Raw genomic sequence first — 25,145 nt, 5'->3', positions numbered from 1 at the left:
TGGTTGTTCCAATTTGTGACTCAGTCTCAGTGTTTCAGACATCAACACACAATCTAAATGCATGGCTTGTAGCAAGACTTTGCCACCTGCTTTTCCAATTCAACTTTCAACAACAGCAAAATATTCAGGAAATGTCCGCCACTTTATCTTGCAGCACTCAAGAAGGGGATTAAACGGCTCTCAACTTGCAGGCTATATTGTACGGAGACAGTACGCCACTCACTTAAGTTACCTAGGTACTCTACTTAAAGATGCGACTGTGGAAAACATGGCTTTTCAAGTGTAGAATTCTCTGTCATTTGCTTAATCCAATGATTACACCCCAAAGCCGTGGGAACTTGTCAAAACCATACAAGTAAATCCACCAAGAGATTGCACTGCCTGAATAAGAGAACTTCAAAAGAAAGATTTATTATTTTCATCTGACCTATCTTCCTTATTAGGTCTAATTATACCGTTAAAAACAATGGAGTTTGATAACTTCTATGATTTAAGATTAGTAAAATTTAATTAATAACTAGGATGGCATTTTAACCAGATTTTGTAATTATTAATTTGAGAGAGAAAATGGGACTTTGATCTGTTAAAAGGACAGTAGCTGTAACTTTTGATGATTTTTTTGGACAAATTTTGTGAAAGTGACAACACAATGTCATGTTCTATTGTCTAAAGCGTGTTGATGTACACAGTATTCAGCTTGTCAACTCAGCCTGTACATGTGTAGACTGCATTTCTTTGTTGACAATTAAGTGAATTCTGGTCAGGATTTTATTCAATTGTGAACAAATAACATTGCATTTTACAAGTACGGACACAGAGTTGACATGCTAAATAGTGGTATTTTAACATGTTGTTTGGAGTAGAACATGAACTTGCAATCTGACATATGAAACAAAAAATAGCAAAAAACAATCACCACCAGTTACAGATACTGTACCTTCAAGTATTATCATAAAATATTTTTGCCACATTGCCTTGGCATGTGTGTTACAGTTTGTCATCATCTGAACAATTTTACTTGAAATCAGTAATTTCCTTCATTTTGACTACAGACGTGCTAATTTATCCAAGTCAAGAAGAATGGTTAATATGTTGAATATGGCTAGCACAGTGTGTAAACATCATCATTGGCAATCTTCTGCATCCTAGCAAGAGACAGTACATGGCCATTTTGTATTGCTGACAGCTCTGCAGAAAACTCTTTATATTTTCATAATTTGTAATCCTAATTTTGCTAAGTTCAATCTTGCAAGATACCTGTTTTGTGTGCAAACTATATTTCATGATCAAAACAAATTTCGATTTTTAGAATAATTTGATGTTCTACAAATAAGTATCTATTTTCTGAAATCTGATGGTCACTGAATGGATCACATATCACATCAGATTGAACTGTGCGAGACATTAAGTTCACAGAGTTTTTGGTTTTCTATCAACTAAATTTCACCTGCTAGCTGTTAGCTGTAACCCATCGGGAAAATATTTCTTTCATTGACTCAACTGATAAATTTGTAGGAAAATGAAACACCTATAAAATATTAAGGTCCTTGTTTTGGGGCTATTTTGTCACAGTGTATTTTCCCCCCAGTTTTATGGCAGTCTGTGAAACTGGAAGTTAATGTTTTTAGTTTGACTTGCATTATTTGTTATGACAGTGAGAATGCTGACACAACAAGACATTGAGAAATCTTGGTTTACAGCTGAGATGATATTCAATCCAAGAGAGGATAAAAGACACTTGTTGAGAAGTGGAATGATTTCTAACATCGGCAAAAGTTGTGTCTTGACTATACCATACATGTATACTGATAACAATGACATGACGTCATTCAAGTATTATTGAAATACCACTGAATACCCTAGACCAGAGTCTGAATACCCAAGACCAGACTACCTGAACACTGAGATGACTCTTCAAGGATTAATGCTAGGGATTTCATACGGTTCCTATAGACTGAGAACTGCTAGATGCAAACTGAAGTGTATCAGAGGAATGTCTGTTTCATATTTGAAATGCAATTTAAATTCAAGCTTCCATTCAGTTACTAAGGCTTTACGATGCAATAATAAACTGAAATACATGCCACTGGCCAGTGCTTTGCAGCAAATTAGTCATATTAGTCCAGTCAATCTACGCCAAAAAAGGGGTCAACCTAGGACTAATTGCAACAGAAATTATTTCTTCACCATGCATTTTGGAAGGTCCTAGAAATAACACACTAAAAGTATAATAAAATCTAAGGGGTGCAACAGTGCCTAATTTGCATAAATGTAAAGGGGGCTCATGGGTATAAAATTGTCGCTGATAGATGGTTTTTACTTAAAATTGTCTAAAATATTGGCTAAACATGATTTTGATACAGGTTTTTTGGCTTATTTGCCTCGTTTTTGGTCTAGGCAATGTTGTTGAAAATATTTTGTCGTCATAGAAATATTCCTCATTTGCATAAATCCAATATGGCCGCCACAACACTTCACTTTTCTTTGTTTTTCTCTAATTAATAACTATTTTTAAGCTACTACTAACAGCAATAGAATAATTTTTTCACATTGTATTTTAGAGAAGTCCTAGAATAACATACTAAAAGTCTAGTACAATCTGAATTGTAAATAGTGCCTAATTTGCATAGATGTAAAAAGATTATGGTTACAAACTTAGTGCTGATAGAATGTTTCTGCTGAAAATAATTGGCTAAGCATGATATGTTATGCAGGTTTTTGGCTTATTTGCCTTTTTTTTGTTTTTAAGGTAATGTTGATGGAAATATCTAGTCGTCATAGAAATATTCTTCATTTGCATAAATCAATATGGCCGCCACAACCTTCACTTTTCTTTGTATTTTTTCCCAATTAATAACTCTTTTTAAGCTACTTCTGACAGCAACAGAATTATTTATACACTGTGTATTTCAGAGAAGTCCTACAATCACATACTAAAAGCCTAGTAAAATCTAAAAATGTAAACAATACCTAATTTGCATAATTTAAAAAAGATTATGGTTACAAACTAGGTGCTAATAGAATGTTTCTACTAAAAATATTTGGCTAAACATGATATATGCAGGTTTTTGGCTTATTTGCCTTGTTTTTTGTTTCGGCAATGTTATTGAAATATTTTGTCGTCATAGAAATATTCCTCATTTGCATAAATCCAATATGGCCGCCACAACACTTCGCTTTTCTTTGTATATCCGTAATCTACTTCTGACAGCAATAGAATTATTTTTATTTGTGTATTTTAGAGAGGTGCTAGAATGACATACGTAAATTCCAATACAGTCTAAGAGGTATAACATTACCTAGTTTGCATAGATATAAACGAATAATGGGTGCAATACATTCACTGATAAAAGAAATATGCATATTGAATTGAGAAAAATGCGACATTTTGTTCAAGTAATGTATGCATTAATCTTATTTTTTGACCAGGCAATATTTTTGAATACATTTTATCACCCGAGAAATATTCCCAATTTGCGTAAATCAAGTATGGCTGCCACTGTGTTTCACTTTTCACTGCATTTCACTTAAAAATTATATTTAATCTACACAACAAGTAGTTTTTGTTTCCACTCTATAGAATGACAAACAAAATGACTAGTAAACTCTAAGAGGAAGAGGTGAGACAGTGCATAATTTGAATAAATATAAAACTTAGTAATGGAACAATATCGTTGCTGTTAATAGATTTCTTAAAAATATATTGAGCAAATTGACATTTTATTCAAGCAATTTGATTATTTCATGTATTTTTTTTGTGTGTAGGCAATGCATCATATCATTTAAGATTCCTCATTTTACATAACTGCAATGTGCCCCTCCTACCACTTTACTTTTCCCTTTCTTTGACCTATAAATGACTATATATATTATGTTAAAAAACAACCGAGATCATTAGAACTGTTTCTTCATTGTAAATTTTAGTAGGGTCATGGAAATTACATACCGCAAGTTTAAAGGCCTTTGTTGGCACCACATTGTCTCGTCAGAAAATTTACACACCAGATTACAATTTCAATGGAAAACAAAAGGCTATCACACCTCCATAATCCTCTTACAGACTATAGAACATAGGCGATCCCAGGGATCGCGAAAAGTGCCTGTAATGAAGTTGTGCATAAGACAGCTAATTTACCCAAATGCTAAATGGCTCATAGATGCTATACAAACCTGGTGCTGATAATCTACATACGAAAGTGATTTAAGAGATAAGCTGACATTGTAATGACTATGTAAGATCATTTTTTTTTTTTTAGTTTAGGCAGTTTTCAAATGTATCTTACAGCAATAAAGAAGTTCTTATTTGCATTAGTCCAATAAGTCAACCATTTCACTTCCTTTTTCTAATTGGAACATGAATTATTTCTCACCTTAAATGCTGAAAGGTCCAAGAAAAGGTATATTCAAAGTCTAATACAATCTACATTGTGCAACAGGGCTAATTGTAAAAGATTTTATAGGAAATACCTACACTCTATTAAATATAATACTTGAAACTTGAAATGTTATACAATATCGTAAAGAGAGATTGGAATTTTTTACTAACATTGCTAAATATATTTTACCTAATATTAAACGATTCCTCATGTGCATAAATCCTATATGATAATCATAAAAATAATTTTCATTAATTTTTCAAATTGACGTCAACTTATTTTAATTAATTATATTATCAGTAAAATGAGAAGTTACATTAAGAGACACTACTTGTTTAAGTTATTTATTACTTTAAGTACTTCCTAATTCACGAAAGATGAACATTTTATAACTTGAATGAACATTTTGCTCAGTACAAATAAATTGACATGATTATTGTCTGTGTATTTTAACTCATTGTAATGATTATATACTAATAGGGCATACAGAATGAAAAGCCCTGTAAAAATAATAATGATTGATTCGTATAGTTCGTTTCAATTATCTAGAGAATTTGCATAATGTCAATAATATTTGGAACGTACTGGCGGATTTGGATTATCTTAATGCATATCAGAATGCTTGGCCAAATAACCAACGCTTTGTACTAAGGGAGGCTGAGGAAAATTTGTGTTTCAGCTCTATTTTCCTCTATTTCACCCTTGCCGGTATTACTAATATAGATTAAGTGTTGGTAAAATGTAATTAAAGACCAGGTTATGTGGTCACTGGTAATCAGATATACTTTGACTGTGTGTAACTTGCCTGTTAATGCCACATACAGAAATTTATGATAATAATGATATAGAAATACATTATAATGATCATGGTGATATGGAGGTACAACTATTATACTATACTGCCAATTATCATGAAATATGTGATAAGCAAAGCTGTTCCTTAAACAGCTGAAAGACATTACGATAATCAAAGGACACTGCATTTCTCAAAATTTTGAAATTTCTTGAAGACAACAATTGAAAATTAATATAAAGTCATATAATGGACTGAAGAGAGAGATTTCCTGTTTAGTCGTACATTACACAGCCATAGCATTTGAGGAAAAACTGAAAAAAATCTGTTGACTGAATCATGATAATCTAAATCACTGGTAAAAGCAAATCTAGATACTTTTCATAATGTTACATGTGTCTGGCTGCTTTTTCTAATTTTTATGACCGTAAAACAAGAAAACCAAAATGTGAAGGGAATTGCTTCACAGAAGCTACCGATAACAAGTTTATCAATTAAGATATCAAATTTTGACATCAAATTATCAAATAATTGGTCATCCTGTATTTTGAACCTTATGGAAGTCTCACCTCAGATCGGCTAGACTGTCAATTCCTTGAATGATCGATCTTATTCTTAATGATACAAAAGTCTAATAATCTGTAAATGGAAAGTCCATTACATAACAGCCCCATGAGTGATACTTGCACATCTAAGATCTGGTATGATACACGGTACAATTATATCATCCTTGCTTCACATCTTTCAATTGAGTTGCCCTTCCCTATTCTTATGGGTTCTACAATGAACTGCAGCAGCCTCAATAACCCTGAGAGAAAACAAAATCTAGACTTTCTGTTGTCAATGAAAGGATTCAGGCTGTAAACAAATGAACCACCTAGAGGAAGATGTGAACAGGGAGGAAGAGGAAGAAATTTATGATATGGTAATGATCATCATAATCATTGTCATCACCACCACTATCATGGTGATTCAAATGATGTTGGTATTTATACTAATCAATAGTTCAATGATGAGAAAGATGATTCACAGGCACAATTGTTAAGTGTGGTGAACCGTTTATTAGTAACTGAATATTTCCATCGTCATTGAAAAAAGTGACCAAAAGCATAAAAAATTCCTTCAAAAATTTTACTGCAATCGAACATGTTGTAGGAGAAAATGACTTAACTATTGATAATGGATGTCAAAAAATTGGACACGTCCAATGATTTTCCATGAATAACCTTAACGTCGTAAAAGAAAGAAGAATATCCAAAGAAAGTATTCTGATTCCATTTATTTAAAAAGTAATGCTCCGAAACTCTTCTCTTTATTCATTGCATTTCTGAATAACCAGAAAATGTCAATGGAAGCTATTGTAGTCTTATTGTATTCAGAAGACGGTTTGGTCAATTATGCAAATTAGGCCTTTTGTATCAAAATAATTAGCATGCAAATTAGGTCAACCTCATATTTTTTTGGTAGGGATTGTTAATTCTTGCAAAAACTTAACAATTTCATGGAGAAAAATTTGTTTACATATGACCTTAAACATTCATTTTGTCTGAAATAATGGAAAACGGCGAATATATGCAAATTAGTTAATTTGCATGATATTGTTTTCAAGACATTTAGAAAATAACTTTGTTGAACCTTACTGAATTGTGTTGCAATGAAAAAAGTCACTTGAATTCAGTTTACATGCCCAAAATGTGAGTATAGCAGACATTTTAAAGGCGATTATATAGCTAATTTGAATATATGCAAATTTAACCAATTTGCACCCCTTAGATTTTCCTATACTTTTAATATGTCATTAGTGAGACCTTTCAAGGTCATGGTGAAGAAATAATTTCTGTTGCAATTAGTCCTAGGTTAAACCCTAAATTGACTGGACTATATATGAAAATGGAAAAACAGTATTCCAATGAATCTATCTTTTCTTCTTTTAAACTGGAGATATTTTCAGTTTCCCCTAGTTACAATATTGGTGGCATTTAAAATTCAAAAATAAATATATCAAAAATGAGAGAGAACATTATCATGTCCCATATAGCTGAAGTACATATACCGTACCTGTACACAGCGCCTACTAGTGACTGTAGATATACATTAACACATTTCTTACTCTAAGGTATTCAAATAATTTTCTTCCTTACTAAATTTATCAATAACTTTGCTTAATTTCACATATATAATTATATATTCACTGTAAAAACAGACCAGCTTTTATTGTTCTTCACAAGTATTCACAAAATTAGTCTAGCTGTGAGTAGGTAAATACATTTTTGTCCAAAACATATGCAATCAATAGACAATAGTGACATGGAAAGTTCTATCATATGGCAGGGTCCTAGGGAAATGAATCTTCCATTCTAGGTGCAATAAATTTCACTGAATCAGTCAACAGGCTACAGGAGACAGCAGTGTAATTAAAGATTATATGAAATATACTGTGTCTGGTAAAATTATTGCTTTAGTTAAGTGTAGAACTCTTAAATTAATGCTGCAAGCTGTACAGTAGATTTTGCAAAAAAATTATTGTTACTCATAAACAAGAAAATTTCCAGACTATTAATAACCAAACGTGTAATCAAAGAAACAACTCCGTGCTTTACTGTAAAGTTTTAATAGTTAGCTGTAAGGCCTAATCAATACTGGCAGGTATGCTTGGATGAAGTCTATTCAAATTACAAATGACACAATTTTAAGTTGAAGTCATTCACTTTTACTATTAAATACTTGTGACATATGAACTCAATTTCAAACATAATTTAGACACACACACAGATGCATACTCACATGCATGTGCACTGCCGCTACACTGCAGGCAGTGATCTCATAAATATTGCCTTACACATGTACATGTCAACAGCTAGCCTCAACCACACCTTTATACTTCACATTAGTTAGGTCTTGGCTAACATCCTGTTTGACTACACGTCTCAAGAGAAACACTTGCAGTACAATGCACTTCTCACTGAATCTCACCGAATCTCACACATGGGAGTCATTAGGCAGACACTGAAGGATAAATCATTTGGTTTAAATTGAGCCATTTTCTCCAGATTAAATAGTCCAACAATTATAGCCCCAGCTGATGTAAGTGGATAGAAGGCAGGGGGTGGGTATGCTGAAAGATTACATTGGCAGGATCGTGACTAAATGCTGATTTTTCCAGAGCAGCTTTTGTACATGTGTGAAACCCTTGAGGAGGGAAAATGTCTAAACCATATAAACCTCCTTGTTACACGGACAATTACTCAATGCAAAAGTACCAACAAGTAGATGCTAATGTAGGCCCTAATTTTTATTACTGTTCAGGTGGGGATACACTTAAGTAGACAAAAGTCTTAAAGCACCTAACAGTTTCATCTTCAAGAAAAAAGGTAAAATACACGAGTTACACCTATCGGTAGGGTGGTCGCTCAAGGAGCACACCACAAGGCAAGTTAGAAAACTTGTATTGTTTGCCTCCTTGATTGAAATGTTTTGTACTTTTGATGACTAAACACCTGTGCTCAGTGAGGTCAAGCTTCACTACTGTACATGCTGTACAGGCTGACTAAAATTAATAGCATGCCATTACTTTTATGGCAAAACCTCTCTGGCGAAAGTTTTGACAAAACTGTGAATACTTCTCTATAAATAAACCAAATGAAATCATTAGGACACTAAGGTGGTATATCTCTTTGTTGGTGTGGAATTTTCTCCCGGTCATAAGGTATATTTGAGCAATATAGAGCACACTCAGCGACGGTATACCACAAGATTTTGACCAGTTGATGACATATGCGTACGAGTGAAAGCAAGTGCATATATGAAGTGAACTGGTAAAAATCGAGTGATTTAAACCGTTGCTTGGTGTGATTTATTGCTATTATATCAAAACAGTATATTGAAATTCAAACATGGAACATCAAAAACGGATTTTTGCTCTTGCTGAGAGCTCTATATCACGAATAAACCACAGTTCTTTTCACATCTCGACCAATCAGATTGCTATATTTGCACCATCAATACACTGGTATGATATAATATCTGATAAAAATCATGATTGGTACAATTTGATTACCCATAGACTCTTTTACTAGGATCTATTGGGGTATATGGATTGCCCTATGGAAATTAATGTTTTCAAAAAGTTTTGTAGACACTATGAATCATCATGATTAACATCAATCTGACTTCTTGAAATTAAAAAAAGTGCCTGGGACAAAAAGGTGGTAAAACGGCAAGGGTATCTTAGAATAATACAGAGCATACCTGTGTATAGTAAACAGCATTGAAATACAGATAGCATGGCGTTGACAACACTTATACATTCAACTATTTAGGCAAAGCTATATTAAAAACTGAAGAGTAGAAAATCATCACAAAGAATTACTGCGATGTGCAATAGTCAATAATCAGTTTGTATTAAAGGCATTTGTTTAGCCTTGTATCAAGTATAAGTTTGCATCACCTTATCAAACATGATAAAAAATTATCAGCTACTACTGAATACAGAGACATACTGGCACCACCACAGATCACCATGATAGCTTTTACCTGTGGTTCATTGGCTACACAGTAGCACTGTGAAACAGTTCCTTTAAAAGTAGTTACACTGTTGCAAAAATGACATCAATGTGGATGCATTGGTCACAAAGTTGCAAAAAATTCTCTGATATCAAGCTAGACACACTTCCGAATGGATGATCAATATGCTAATGAGGGCAATAAATCCTATTATTTCTCCATTTGATTGAGTCATGAGTTACTAGAGTAGATGACAATGAAAACATATCAACTTGAAAGGAAATAATCAATATGTTAGACTTGTACTACATTTAGTGTCAAAGCCTTTTCCATTGAAAGATTTACTGTCTGCTCTGAGGCAAAAGGTTAATGCTTGACTGCAAGCTATGTCATTCAAGTTCTGACATGATTTTAGTTTCCAACAGAGGTGGAAAGTTTAAACTATTCCAACCAGAAAAACATTCTTCAGTGATGCTTCTAAACAACATTGGAATTAGTTTTGACAAAAATTATTTTTCTCCGATCCTTGCTTTACATTGAATAGGTAAGGTCTGGTATGATTTAAAAATATAAAAGCTTTAGGAAATGGACTTGTGTGAAAAAATACCACGACCTGGTTAGAAGCATGACCTTGTTTGGTGTGGAATTTCCATCACAATTCTACTCTGTTTTTCAAAATGATTTAAAAATATAAAAGCTTTAGGAAATGGACTTGTGTGAAAAAATACCACGACCTGGTTAGAAGCATGACCTTGTTTGGTGTGGAATTTCCATCACAATTCTACTCTGTTTTTCAAAATTCATAAAATTAAACAATGTAGAGGTCAAGCATTGTTGTAAAGTTGATAAACTTTGATCAAGGAAACACTGGTACAAAATCAATAAAAAAAAGTAAACTATTGATGGTCTGTTAGCTACCTTAGATGCAACCGTCATTTTATGTGGATCACAAATTTTCATGAAATGTTACTGCTGTGTGTGACTATTTTAACTCCAATGTAGAGTGCAAAGGAGTCAAATATTTTCTTGATAAATCCTGGTAATATCAGTAGTTTTATCCTGATTTCACATTCACATATTAAATAATTTTGAAAAGGTATCGAAAATTTTCTGAATAACATCCCACATCAGCTACATGTACATACAAAGAAGGACTCCAGTTCTTGCCATATTATTTGTTCTCAGTAAAGTAGGTAGCATTCTTCTTTTTGATGTGAACTTTGGCTTGTGTGGACGACTCCTACTTGACCAATTATAAAAAACAATCTGCATCTATACAACAAAATTTTTTCATGACAGTGATGTGGACTTAATACCAATGAAACCGATATACTTGTCTGGCAGCAAAAAGCTTCCCCAGACAATGGAGAACAACAGTCTTTTCCTGACATACAACTGATAAGAATCAACAGTTATTTGTGATGCCAACAGCACAGGTCACATTGCTTCTCACAGCCAGTTCATGACCAGGGTTTATTTATTTTGCCATAATTCAGATAAGAAAAGCAAAGCAACCCACCCTTATCAGCTGAGCTTGACTTTGGCATTGATAAAAATCATCAAAAAACACTTAAGTCATGATTAAGTCTGTCACTCAAATAGACTGTGGGTGTGATCCAATATCAGAATGTTTGATAAGAAAATATACTTCTTGATACTTCTTGATGATAAGGTGCCCTTGTGTATTTTCTGACAATGTCAAAGAACAGAGAGTGAGATATTGTGCTTTGTTCAAGATGAAAATGATAAAACCTTATATTGTACCTGTGGTAAGAAAATTAACACGCTTATGACATCTTTGTTGGCAGAAAATATAAGGATTTTTATAGTATTATATATACAGCAAGGTATACAGATGTCATCGTGGGGAAATACAGTGCTAGATGCTACTAGCAGAGTGTTATTAATAGTAACACAAATTACTTCCAAGTACAGATCTGTTTAAGTTTCATGCACCCAGCAATCTTCAGAGTGGAGATAGCAAGACACATGAAACTTGAGTAACAGATATTATTACTTTGTAGTTGAAGTAAATTGTGATATATATGAGCTACCGGTATATTCGAAAAAGATGTCCACTGGTTATATTCAAAATCCCATGTGTCATATCATTGTCACTCAAGGCCCAACAAGCTTAATTCTTTCAAGTATTTTTTCAATATGCTATGCTTATTTATACACAAACATCCCCTGGCTGTGAAACCCAAAGGTCTAAGCTCTGTTAACCCTACACCCTATGCTCCATTTTGCAAAATAAATCACAGAGTTTTGTCTTTAAAAAAACCTGGCCCTGTGTCACGTATGGATTGCTTGTGTGCAGTGGTTGGAAGGCATTAAAAACTCTGTCAACAATAGAGAAACAGCAGCGCTGCGTTGAGGGCACCTGTGAGGGCAAGACAATATCGCCCGAGGCAACATGGCAGCTGTGGAGGTACTGTGACTATTATGAACTACCCAGGTACACTGAACTGCTCACCAACAAAATGCCAGACTCTACAGACCATTTTCATGCCATCAACAAAATAGTTGGCAGCCATATTGTTCACCACATTCTTCCAACTTGAGTTGAAAGCACGGACACATTTCAGTCCTCCTTCTCTTGACAAAGTAAACCTTTTGCACCTTGACAGCAAGAGAAGTGTGTGCCGCTGTTATTGTTACATTTGTTTTCATGACAATGTTTAAATTTCAATTCTATTTTTGGGTTTCTGTCAGGTATATTCTAAACGCTCTTCTACAAACACTGCTACTGAAGCAAGTTTGAGATGGGCGGCTTTCATAGATAGATTTAGAAAATACCACTAATACCATAAAAAACAAAAGGTTTATAAAATGTTGGAAGTCTTTCTTGGGTTATTTTTGCGGTAAATTTTATCATTGTATTCAAATGGATAAACTTGTTATCTTTTTAAATTATTTCAGTTATTTTCATTTCATAAGAGAAATTATTTATGCTGTTCTGCTTTGTTTGTCAATCATCAGAGCTCTACTCACACCATGTGTATACACATAATATGTAAACATACTTATGATGGTATCTGGTATGTACAATAAATTGTTATTGAAGCATTTATTAAAACAACCAGAGACAAATAAACCATGTTTCAGTGACCACATGAATAATTGCTCATATGAAACAAAAATAACCGAAATAATTCTTAGTTTGGAGCCGATGGAATTTTACTATCTGTTCAGAGAAGGACATGATAAAAAAGTGCACAAATAAAGTAAAATTATAATTTGACTCACAATCCTCATTTCTGAATTAAAAATTCAAACAAGGTGAATTATTTACAGGATATGGAAAAATTCAAGAAGTTTGAAAAACCTTGCCTTTCTCTGAGGCATTGATGCATGGTGTCATCACAAAGATCAAATAGAATAATTCCAATAATGATAATTCTGTTGGTCCATAACTCATCAACAAACGTAACAGCTCACTGTTAACAAAATTGGAATCTCAATAATTTTAACGGCTATCTGTTTGAAAACTGCATAAACCTTGCACCCAAGAACAGTGCAAACTATCGATGAGTTCTCTTTTAACACATACTACAAAAACTGGACAAAGCCTTTGGTAGATCTTTAGGACGACCTTTTAACCTGTCGCCCTTGTTCCATTCAAATGCCATCAACAAATTTTATTCCTTGAAATAAATGAGCAAATTTCCTGTTTTTCCTTCAGTGTAAACAAAAAACAAGGTGAAAACTTTTACCTTCACATCTGAATAAACAACAACCTAATGGTGAAAAACTTGGATAGGAGAAAGTTTGTCTCCAAAAGACGTGCGTGACCAGGGACTCTTAAATTTAAATTGGCCACTTAAAAGTCTATTTATGGTCTTTGATGATATGTTTTCATTATCAGCTCAACTGTCCACACAAGAAGTACAAAGTACTGACCACATAAACAATGACAAGAAATACCTGAAGATTTCAATGATAGCCAAGATTATCATTCAGTGACTCTTTGAAGGTAATTGTCTGCTTGTTACTTTGAAAACTAGTATGCTTGACTGATTATACAATAGATGCCATCTTATAAAGCCTGTCAGTGTTATACATTTCAAAGTTCTTCTTAATTCCATTGTTTGTCTTTACATACTTTTGTTTAGTTCTGAAGGTACTTTTTTAAGTCAAATGTTACTGTTTCTCAATGAGCGACTACTTTCTCAAAGAAAGATCTTTGTAAAATTCTGTTTTTTCCGTCATGTTTTGTTTTCACTTTCTTTTTAAAAACAAGTATGTACACTGGGTCCGGCGAGCAATATTCGTCTAGAAATTATGAATATGATCAATAAATGTCTTGTATTAAACTTTTTTTTCATTATACAAGCCTTACCTGTGTCTAGTGTGTGCCTATTACTTTACCCTAGCTATCTGTGGATAGTATTTCAAAGAAAACAGTCTATATCTGTTAATTGCCCTCCCTAATCCCCTTCATTAATTTGTTCTGCAGATCACTGATGGGGGGGGGGGGGGGGGGGGGGGTTATCGCCCTGACAAAATACCTGGTTAGCAGCTCATAAGGTAGTAGACGGACTTACTTTCTGTAAACAAGATAATATTTAAAAGTCATTAGACATCTGTGTATTGTTAGAGAATCAATACAATTACTACTGTACAAAATGCTGTTTTAGAAAACCAACACTTTTTACTAATGGTTCACTAATTTTCACTAATTCATGTTTATTCAAGTTGGCAGGTTCTTCTTCTTTCAACGTGCTGTGAATTTTTTTTATTGATGAGTGATGACTGAATAAATTTTCAAAGTAATAATTAGAAAACTCCAGGTATTTCTTCACGTAAATTTCAAGTATATGGACAGTGATATGCTATGATTTGAATTTGACAAATGTTCAACCACTATCCTTTTACACACGAATTAAAGCGTCATACTATCAGTGGTTTATTTGTAAAATTCCAATTATTATGTTTTGTTTCTCAATCAAATTAAGTATTGAAAATGCTAATGACTAACTGTCCACTGAATTTTGCAAATTGGAATGGAATGTGAAATCCCTATTCACCTAAATTTCATTATTATTGTAATAAACAATGTTTACATGTAGTTGTAGTGAGAATAGAAGGTGATCATGATGAAAGCAATTTTGTTGCACTGTGAACGACATCAAACTGTTGACTTTTTTGCTAGGTACTGTCTAGGCAGTGTTGATATCATTGAAAAACTCACTGAGATGCAATTCAAAGTGTACATTTAAATTCCCTACAATTTATCTTTACTCAGCTCACAGTGTGTAGAAGTGATTTAATACAATTATCCTTTGTATCATGACACAACATACTGATTTCATAACTGGTTCAAGTAATCTCTCTCTATTCAGAGAGAAGACAATCAATATGATTAGGATACATTGCAAACATCGTATCAAAGCTTGCTCCATTACTGGGTAAAAGAAACTAAAGATGCACGGGCAATTTTTTTAAAATCCGTTCAGACGAGTAAAAATAAATCTAACTTTTTCTTTAACGTGTGAAACAATACTTCATACTGATCATTGTATCTGTAAAATTCTAATATTGTGCAATTTGTCTTGCGACAAAAGTGCTCTACATCCAAAACTCACAACAAAAAATAATGAATTTGACCTTGAAAGAATAAGTATTAAGACCTATGATGGGAAATTCAGTTGATGGGAAATCCAGTTGATGGGAAATTTGATGTGAAAACTTCTTCCTGGAGGACACTGCAACCTCCAACCTTTGTTCATTAATTGTCCAAGTACATATATACTATAAATCCCTAAAACACTTTTCAAATGTTGCTTAATCGGGCGTCAATATTATTCTTCAGACATGCAGTGAACTTTTCTCACTGATTTCACACCTAGATAATATAGTCTAAAGTAAAACATGAAAAGTAATCCTGCCCAAGGAATTTCCAACAGAGACGACGTCAAAGATATTGTGCACATCCAACAAACCACTGAGAATAAAACGCCTGCTTTTCTTTAAGGACCAGTTGTCTGCAGCAGTCGGTATTGACAAATATAAAGCATTCACAGGGATTAGCAATGGCTGTACTATAAACCGTCAATGGGATGTCTTAACAGTCTGAGTAATTCTAGTATAGCTTATCTTGTGACCAATCAGGTCTATTCTTTGGACGGACAAAGCGCCGAGCTAACCTGGATAAAGGCACGCGTAAAGAGGTATTTTTGTGGTGTAGGGAAAATGTTTGTCCAGTTAGCTCAAGACAGATTTCTTTGTTGGTCAACTTAAACATTGCCTACTTAGGTTTGGCCTTGTCATCACTGCTCTTTATGACATCATGTTTTGTTCATGAGATTTTTCTTCATTTCAAATTAAATTATGGAAAACCTGCAATAACATTTAATCAAATTCTATTGTTATACATACATACCGTAATTTATTTCTAACCTAGGAGAATTGAAGTTTTTAAAAAGTCCTAACTCTTAAGACTCTCTCTCTCTCTCTCTCTCTCTCTCTCTCCCTCTCTCTCCCTCTCATTCTCTCTCTCTCTCTCTCTCTCTCTCTCTCTCTCTCTCTCTCCCTCTCTCTCTCTCTCTCTCTCTCTCTCTCTCTCTCTCTCTCTCTCTCTCTCTCTCTCTCTCTCTCTCTCTCTCTCTCCCTCTCTCACCCTCCTCTCTCTCTCACTCTCTCTCTCTCTCTCTCTCTCTCTCTCTCTCTCTCTCACTCTCTCTCTCTCTCTCTCTCTCTCTCTCTCTCTCTCTCTCTCTCTCTCTCTCTCTCATTCTCTCTCTCTCTCTCTCTCTCCCTCTCTCTCCCTCTCTCTCCCTCTCTCTCTCTCTCTCTCCTCTCTCTCTCTTCTCCTCTCTCTCTCTCTCTCTCTCTCTCTCTCTCTCTCTCTCTCTCTCTCTCCTCTCTCTCTTCTCTCTCTCTCTCTCTCCCTCTCTCCTCCCTCTCTCTCTCTCTCTTTCTCTCTCTCTCTCTCTCTCCCTCTCTCTCCCTCTCTCTCTCTCTCACTCTCTCTCTCTCTCTCTCTCTCTCTCTCTCTCTCTCTCTCTCTCTCTCTCTCTCTCTCCTCTCTCTCTCTCTCTCTCTCTCTCTCTCTCTCTCTCTCTCTCTCTCTCTCTCTCTCTCTCTCTCTCTCTCTCTCTCAATCTTGAAAAATTTAAGTTTCTGTCTTTGCTTTTTGTAATTCATATTATTCAACGAACAAAAAATATGTAGTGAAAAAAATATTCGACTAGAAACACAAATACCGTACCGAACAGCAAATATTAAGAAATAACAACAAAGAAATACCATTAGGGACAGAAAAGACTTTTCAAACAAGTTTTTTTGAATTTAGAGACTGCAAATTATGAAGCAGACAGATAACTGGGAGATAACATCTTATATAAATAAAGTTATGTAACGATCTTGTCTTCTGAGAGACGAGACTCATGACAAAAATACCTTAGCAGGTAAAGCTATGCCATTCTGAATGTGAACTGTTCTCTAATCCTACACTGGGCAATGATAGAATTTCACATACCAAAGACCGTGTGGACGATGTGAACTTTAAAACTATGTCTGTATCTGTCTTTGTTTTTCATTCAGGCTGAATAAAACAGAGGAGGCAATTTGCCCAGAATCTTATCATTATTGCTGCAATTATTGCTCACATATCAAATTGGAATTCCTTTGACGGCAGTCTTTTGAGTTCATACCATTTTGTTCCTCGACCATAGGGTGAGAGGCAACATGCCTGTATTTTGACAGTCCTAACTTAGTGAATATATGCACCTCAGCCTAATAATGTAAACATGGAATGCAGACACAACTAAATCCCTGATTCAGTTTCCACTACATTCATGAACCAGAGATGCCAACTCCACTACCAACTATCAGTAGCTACAATGTCACATGGCAGATATCGTCAATTTTTAAATGCAACTTTTTGAATGTTTTAATTCAAAGCTTGTACATAATATTTATGAATAAATAGAATCAAAGATGGAAAAATTCATTGACAAACTTTGAAAAAATCCTGGATAAAAGTGTGGGTAATTTCCTTTTTGATCTGACATGGCTAGCAGACAAAAGACAACAAAGCCAAGTGTTCCCTAGGGCAAGCACTGAGTACTTGGGCAAACCTGTTTACACTGCAGTCATTTCACTCTTTTTATCAGTATTTATTTAGGAAAATTTGACGAAGAAAAGGTCTGCATACATGCATCCCCTTTGATACAAACTTCTCCCCGATGTGTCGCCAAACTGTTGTGATCTCAATCTTTGCTAGAATAATGGCGCTGTATTCCTGAGAGAAGGGCAAAGTACTGTAATCGCCATGCTAAACTGCCAGTCGTCTTGCACCATTAACTCCCTGACAATCGTAAAATTCTTCTCTCTTTTTCAAACACTTTTTGTCCACAGGTTTGAACTCGCAAAACCTATGAACCCCTGCACCTTCAAATTTTGGTTCAATACTCTGGACTTTATATGTGAGACAGACGTTTGCACCGGAAAACTGGGGTGGAAGTCGGAAATTTGCCAGTCAGAATTTGCTGACTGAATCTGTAAGGGGAACTTTCCAGAGTGGTTTTCACCAAGGTACTGATATTTGTGATGAACTCTATCTTGGTTGGTAATACACAGAAAGTTGTCCTTTTGACTGATTTTTATTGTTCATTTTTGATGTAAAAAACACTCGTATAATAATGGATGTTCTCAGGTTTGTTTGTATGAAATGTTGCTGCGGACACCAGTACTTATTAGGTATGGTTATTATGTCAGCTGTTTTCTGTCAGAGGGAATCCAATTCTGTACAGTCCTACCTCAAGGTCAAGAAGACATGCTTCATTACCCGTTAATTTACCATTAAATGGAAATTTCATGAGCGTTTAGACTTCACTTACCCTCAAGTTGCTGCTTCTGTAGTTTTTGACAAAGCTCAAGTTCATGCCCCTGTGTTCTGTGGACCGTTCCATTGGGCAGTGGTTTTTGAGGGGTGAAATCTTCGAGGGTTGAACTCAAATCTGACTGGGACAGACTCGAGTTGGTTTTCGCTGTGGAAAGTACACAAAGTCAAATGTTAAAAAGTGAATAAAGTTGAGACAAAAATTGAGAAAAATTAGGATCACAAATGTCAACATTGCCGTTAACACTACTTTTCTAACATATCTCACTGAAAATAAACTTGAAATTCAAATTACTACATAAAATATTGATTTACAGATATAATACTTTTTTCTGATTAAACTTTAAAAATTGACACACACGCAGCAGTATATTGATTCAAAATTCAAACTGAATGCAGTCAACCTTTGAAATGTGTTTGAATTCATTAATCACACCAAAATCTGATTAAAATCATATATTGGGATTGGTTCGCTTTCTTTCTCCTTGTGGTTCTTACTTCCCAAGGCAAGGATAGCACTGGTGAAGGTGACATATTAAAATATAGAAATCTGGTACATCTCTATGCTTTGTTTTAATCAGACAGTCTTTCTGCCGTCTGTGAGATGGTTTTTATGATAAACAACTTTACCTGTATATCATGAAATTGGTACACCACAATCTCTTGAATAGCCACAGTTTGATCAGCTCTATGTTTATGTTAAATGACTCTACCAAAACTATGGTTACAACATGGAAACTTACTTGTATATCTGTGAGCTACAGAATGGATTTGAAAACCTTACTACTACCCTACTAATGCTATAATTTGAAAATAACCAAGTCAAAGTAGCATCATAAACCTTTCACCACGCCATTGTAGGTTCTTTACTGTTGTAAAATCAGACTTACAAACATTACATAAAATTTTAAAACTCCACGGTAATTTGCAAGTGATTGACACAGGCATATGCCGTCATGACCTGAAAGGTCAGCGGTGCAAACCGTCTTCTATGAGTTGGATTCAGATTGCTGTGAGATGCACACTTGAGTCGGATCAAGGTTGTGGTAAAATAAAGACACTGACTCCGATTTGGACAGAATATGAGAGCTATACTTGAGATACCAGAGTGCCATGGTTTGAAGGTAGAGCAAAAGGTTAGTCACTGATTCTATTCAATGTTGCTGGGAGCATTTCAAGTGAAATCATGGTTGGATCTCAATAAGAAAGTAATGGGGCACTCAAAATGGTAAAAAACACTTTGTCTAATACTTTGACATATTTGTTGAAGAAAAGAAAGTGTCTATTTGCACTGCAAACTATCCTACACATTTCTCTGTCAACGTTAAAATACCATCATGTCTTCTTCAGTACTACTAAGCACTACAAAGCATTAAAATTATTGAAATGTTTATATTTATGAGTATAAATATGTAGAATGTTGAACTTCAGGAAAACGTTTCCAGCAATTTTGTTATGAACTAAATACACTCAAAGTTTGAATAACACTCTTAAATGTCAGTATCTGTCACACTGGAGACAATAGGTGTCTATAATGACAGTTGTGTTCAACAAAAACATCATGATTTCTGTTCGTTGTATCAACAACATACATACTTTTTAAACTGAGTAAGTTTTCACTGCAACCACCTTCAAGGAGTATTTAATGTTTTTACTAAACTGCAGTCCCATAGTGACTTGCAAATAACAAATTCTGTTGGTTCAGAAGCGTTCTAACTAAATGCCCGATGCAAATTGTCCACTGGTCCCTCCCTCCAACCCATCACCTTATAAAATTCCCCACTGCCCTCCCATTGCCACATGTAGGAAGCCAATCCTGTTGCTCCCCTTGAGGGTGTGCAACCTGAAACACTATCATATATACAAGATCAGTGAACATTAGATCCGTGTTTACAGTAACAATGACAAATGCCTTGGAAACTTTGGAAGCAACACTGCAATGGCCATTCATGCACAGTTCATAGTTTTACAAAAAAAAGGAACAACTGCTTATGGAACAGTGACACCCATTGAAAAGTAGACCTACTGGTACTGATCACCACTTATTTCTCACAGTTTTTCTCTATACCAATATTACCACTGGCTTTCCTCCAAATCAAGCCTGCTGTTCCTGACACATTATCAATACCAAATCATCCTTTACTTCTGATTGAATTTGAAAGATGCCTGAAATATTTTTAAAAATAACTACTGGTTTTCAGACTCAGGGTCTGCTGGTCCAACAAGGATAAAAAAGAAGAGTAATTTTGACATGGTTGTGTTCTTTTCATCCTGCCTCGAAAACTATGGTATTACATGTTCACTGATTTCACTGTTACCTGAGATCGATATCTGTGTGATTTATCAGCTAAATTGGCTCACCACTGATTTGAAATAAGTTTCTCTCTTGCAAGAAAAATTTTAACCCTTTTCTTTCCAGACAGTATCACATCCCCATCTTCAAAGTGAGTAAAAAGATATATTGAGCCAAAAGCATATGTATTTTCACAGAGGAGGATTGGTCTAATATAGAGGCTTTAGTCCATAAAATCATATTTACAATATCTCTGTTTTCAGGGGCATTCAAATGTTCAATTTTTTGTTAAAATACTTCAAAATGGGACATATGTTGCGCTTCACAAGTTTTAACCAATTTCACCTAATGACAAAATATCAATGTGTCAAGATAAGGGTGAAATATTGCATGTACTGGTAGGACAGACTCAAGGAGATTTCAAGAAATTTAATGTATTGATTCAGAGAATTGAGAAATGTTGCATTGCAGTGCAGTGCAGACTGACCTGTATTCTATGAAATTGGGAAACTCTGATTATACAACTGTAGAGGGTCTTCTGCTATTAATGAGATGAACTGAATATGTGAAAGTCAGAATTTGAATGGACCACACAACGAACAAATTAACTATCTTCATAACATACACAAAAATATATGTATTCCAGTGCATGTGTTTATCTAATATCTACATATTTGTTTGTACCTCTATAATAATCCAACTTCTCCAGCATTTGTGTTTCCTTTGGACACCGCAAAAGTCTGAGTATATGCTATCTTATTTTTCAGAAGAATATTGTGGTGAGTTTTACTTTCTAGTTTTGCTTGGCATAGTGTTAAGGGACATAATACTAGTTATATTGACATCAATTTGAATAATGTAATGCTATAAACAAGACTCTCAGAGGTAGTACAGTACATCTTGGTATATTTACAGAAGTTAAAATTTGACTAATTTCTTGTCTATGTATGAAATAATCCATGTTTCTGATACTCATTTATTAAACTCTTGAAATGTAGAGAAATATTAGGACATTAGTCTGAATTGTGCACTGCTTTATTATAAGAAAATCCTTAATAATTATTCTGCACAGAACCAAAGCAGCAGTGACACACAAGACTTTTCCATCATGGATTGTAATTTGATATCAAAATATTTTGATGTATGTAATCAAATAAAGATGTAATACAATTACACGGCCTTATCTGGTGTACAGGGTCAATCCTACAAATGTTAGTAAAGCAAACAAAAACACAACATTGACGTGCTAGTCTCAATAATCCCTTTCAGGTTTGTAATTTGTCAGTCATCTAGGATATACACGGCTCTGATCCACTTTCATGAAAAAATAACAAATACGAGCCAAACCCTTGCATCAATGTTAATTTGGATCAGAGAAACATGAACTGCTCTCATTTTCAGTTCTGTGTTTACACCATTTTATCAAAATTTCAAAACAGGTTAAAAGTACACAAGCGGTTAACATTTTCAAAAAAAATTATGATTGGAAAGTTTAGACTAAAGGTGTCTGTAACTTCAGCTACAAATATTGGGTATTTGAAATTGTCATGTTTATCTCTCTCTCTCAGTCACAGTGCAATCCGTAAACTTTCTTAAAAATATATGTTGGCATGAAATAGATTAATTATAGGCCTACTGGGTTTTAATTTCTATTTGTTGTCTTGGGTAGGCCTACTTCTACTCTGCTACTTCTACTCTGTTCTGTGGCCTTTCGTAGTTTGAGGGAAACAACACAACGTAGTGGTTAGGGCCAGTTGTTATTTTTGAACTATGTTAAATGTTTTTCTTTGTCTGTAGAATCACTGTCACTTAGACGCGACAGTTTAATTTTATGGCTATCGAGAAACGATTAGCCAATTTGATGGGAACAAATTTATGGGTAGTATTTCTACCTTTTTATAGGCCGGCCAGGCGCCATACCGAAGGCAAGTGGGGGCTAAACACACTCTTCACATCGGCTACCGTTTTGTCAAATTTCGACTAAAAGTCACCCTTCTTCACCACTCCGACAGGAGCCGCCATTTTCTGAGAGTCTGGCCGACCAGTCCGTCGCTAAAATTAGACTTTATGGCCTCGCAGTTGCGAAAGATTGACGATTTGTTCTGACTGTGAGCTATGGTAGGGCATACCTGTTCACTGGGCGGAACCAGAGTTTTCGGACGGAGAAACACTGTGTAGTATTTCGGATTTCCGAGGTTGGGCGACACGTTCGAGGCTTTGTCCCCGTTGAAAGCCCGACATCAGGACCCCCTTTTCATGTTGAATTGTTATCGATACAGGCAATACATCAATTTGACGCCAGTTGGCTTGTTATCCCTGTCAGCGTTCGACATTGTCCCAGAACTAGGGAAATAAAGGTGTGCTTCCGCCCAACTCGAACATGGACATTTTCTATAAGGGCAAAGAACTTTGGTTTCGAAATATGTGAGCAATACGTCCAACATTAACAGGTTACGTTACGTTGTTGTTGCAAATTAGGTCGCACGCCATAAGCCTACTTTATGACCTCATGACGAGGTTATCTTTGCCACCTTGTCAAATAGTAATAACGGTGTTCCGCTTTCATCTCTCCCTTTGTTATTATTGTTGTTGAGTTAATTAATGCAATAAACACAAAACAAAAGAATGGCTGCAGATTAAAACCGCGAACACTCTAATACCTGCAATGCTGTAGATCCCTATCTGTGTAGACAGGCAGAGCTCTAAAATCGAGTCTCGACAACCCGAAATTTCTCATTTGGTAGCCATTTGAGTCTCTGCGAAATATGGTAACAGGTTGCCCATATATCTGGTTCTTCTGACGACAATCTCACGACATAAGCTTACAAGCTCGTCGATGTTCAATTCATGTGTATACTACCGAAAAGTGACTGAGTCGCCGTTTGCAGATTGCTTTGAAAATAAACCGTGGCAGTTTCAGGCTTTTGGTGACTGATAACCTTTACTTCAAGACACCTGTTAAACCTTACGTGTTTACAAGGTAAACGTCCACCAATGTATGCATAATAAATATCCACGCAACTATTGCACAATGGAAAAACAGTCACACCACACGGAAAACTAGCCTTGAAACTGATTTACACCAATGCAAACAGACCCACCTTCTGCTTCCTGTAACCGGGAATTTTGAGTTCCCATTTTGTCAGAAGATTGTAAATTAATCCAAAGCGTTATCTGTCGAGATAGTCGGTGTGGTGTCAGCGATTTTCGCTGGTGTTAGAGTCCTTCCACCGTTCAACTGCGGAAGCCATGCTCCCCGCACTCAGAATGTTGTTGACTTCCAATTTGGCTACGCGTGTTAGCTGGCACTCCACTTGTTAATTGTGACGACAAACTCGTTAGCACTTCTTTTGATATCTCAACAGCTACTTGTTCAGCGCCTCTTTCTCCTGTCCATCAGCCAGACGGGACCGCAAGAAATCAGGTAGACTTTATCCAGTTTGGTCAGCTATCACACTCTCATCAGCCGCTTTTCGTAGACCCGTTCGTTTCTAGGAATCGACCAGGGAGTATGTTCGTCTCAGAGGGTTGTATTGAATGACAGCGGTACACGGTGGCTTTGGGTCACACAAAAGCTATGTGTAGTGGTAAACCCGACTGTTTGTCTATCACGTATTGTAATGCCTGCCCAACATCGATCCACTACAACACGCTCACTTCATTAAAATATCAAAAGCCTGACAAGTATTTGTGTCTCGGACGCTATGCGGCGCTGCACGACGTGCCTACCTTCCGTGTGGCGCGGCTGAACCCAGAGCTGCAGAGCAGGACCAGGGCCGTTGCTTTTTATTCATGGCGCCGTGGTTGCCAAAGCTCCATGGCTGACAGACTTTGGTATTTTAGCAAATGGGTTGGACGATTACGATGGATTGTATTGGAGCTGGTGTCGTTACGATTCAATGGCAAATGGCGATAAAACCTCCGGTTAGATCATAATTGTATCGTTAACACATCCAGCAGAACAGCATTTGGAGTCAATTTACAATTAGACCATATATATCGTACCATGCTTTGCACAGAAGCCGATGTGTGTAATCCTGCCCTCATGCGACGACAATGACATTCAACTGATATTGTATTTTACGGTAACGATAACAGAGCAAATAAATAGGAAGCCAGTTTAACATAAACACAAGCCTACAAACTATTTAAAGCTGGATAAATGCATATAAATATTTTTAACTCGATAGCATCTGAACTAATTTCGAGTTTTTGGAACGCAACAACCTTAATATGTGTTAATATGTGCTCGTGCACACCCTAATACTTCTATGGTCTGGACACAAAAATCAAGCTCAGGACAAAGAAACATTCCTTACATATGTATTTACT

At 35.4% G+C, this 25,145-nt stretch overlaps 1 protein-coding gene across 1 annotated transcript in view; it reads right to left on the bottom strand.

The window, feature by feature from the left end:
* Positions 1-24,480, bottom strand: part of LOC139116719 (F-box/LRR-repeat protein 7-like) — a 56,270-nt gene extending 31,790 nt beyond the window's left edge. Inside the window, exons 1-2 of the mRNA XM_070679325.1 lie at positions 23,915-24,480; positions 18,519-18,668 (exon numbers count right to left, since the gene is read on the bottom strand). Of these exons, the coding sequence (XP_070535426.1) occupies positions 18,519-18,668; positions 23,915-23,951 (187 nt within the window). The 5' untranslated portion in view covers positions 23,952-24,480. The remainder of the gene's footprint in view (positions 1-18,518; positions 18,669-23,914) is intronic.
* Between the last annotated feature and the right edge of the window lie 665 nt (positions 24,481-25,145).

The sequence above is a fragment of the Ptychodera flava genome, chromosome 18, assembly GCF_041260155.1.
Source record: "Ptychodera flava strain L36383 chromosome 18, AS_Pfla_20210202, whole genome shotgun sequence".
Lineage (NCBI taxonomy): Eukaryota > Metazoa > Hemichordata > Enteropneusta > Ptychoderidae > Ptychodera > Ptychodera flava.
The sequence above is the reverse complement of the archived record's forward strand: the minus strand, read 5'-3'. Positions and strand labels throughout refer to the sequence as shown.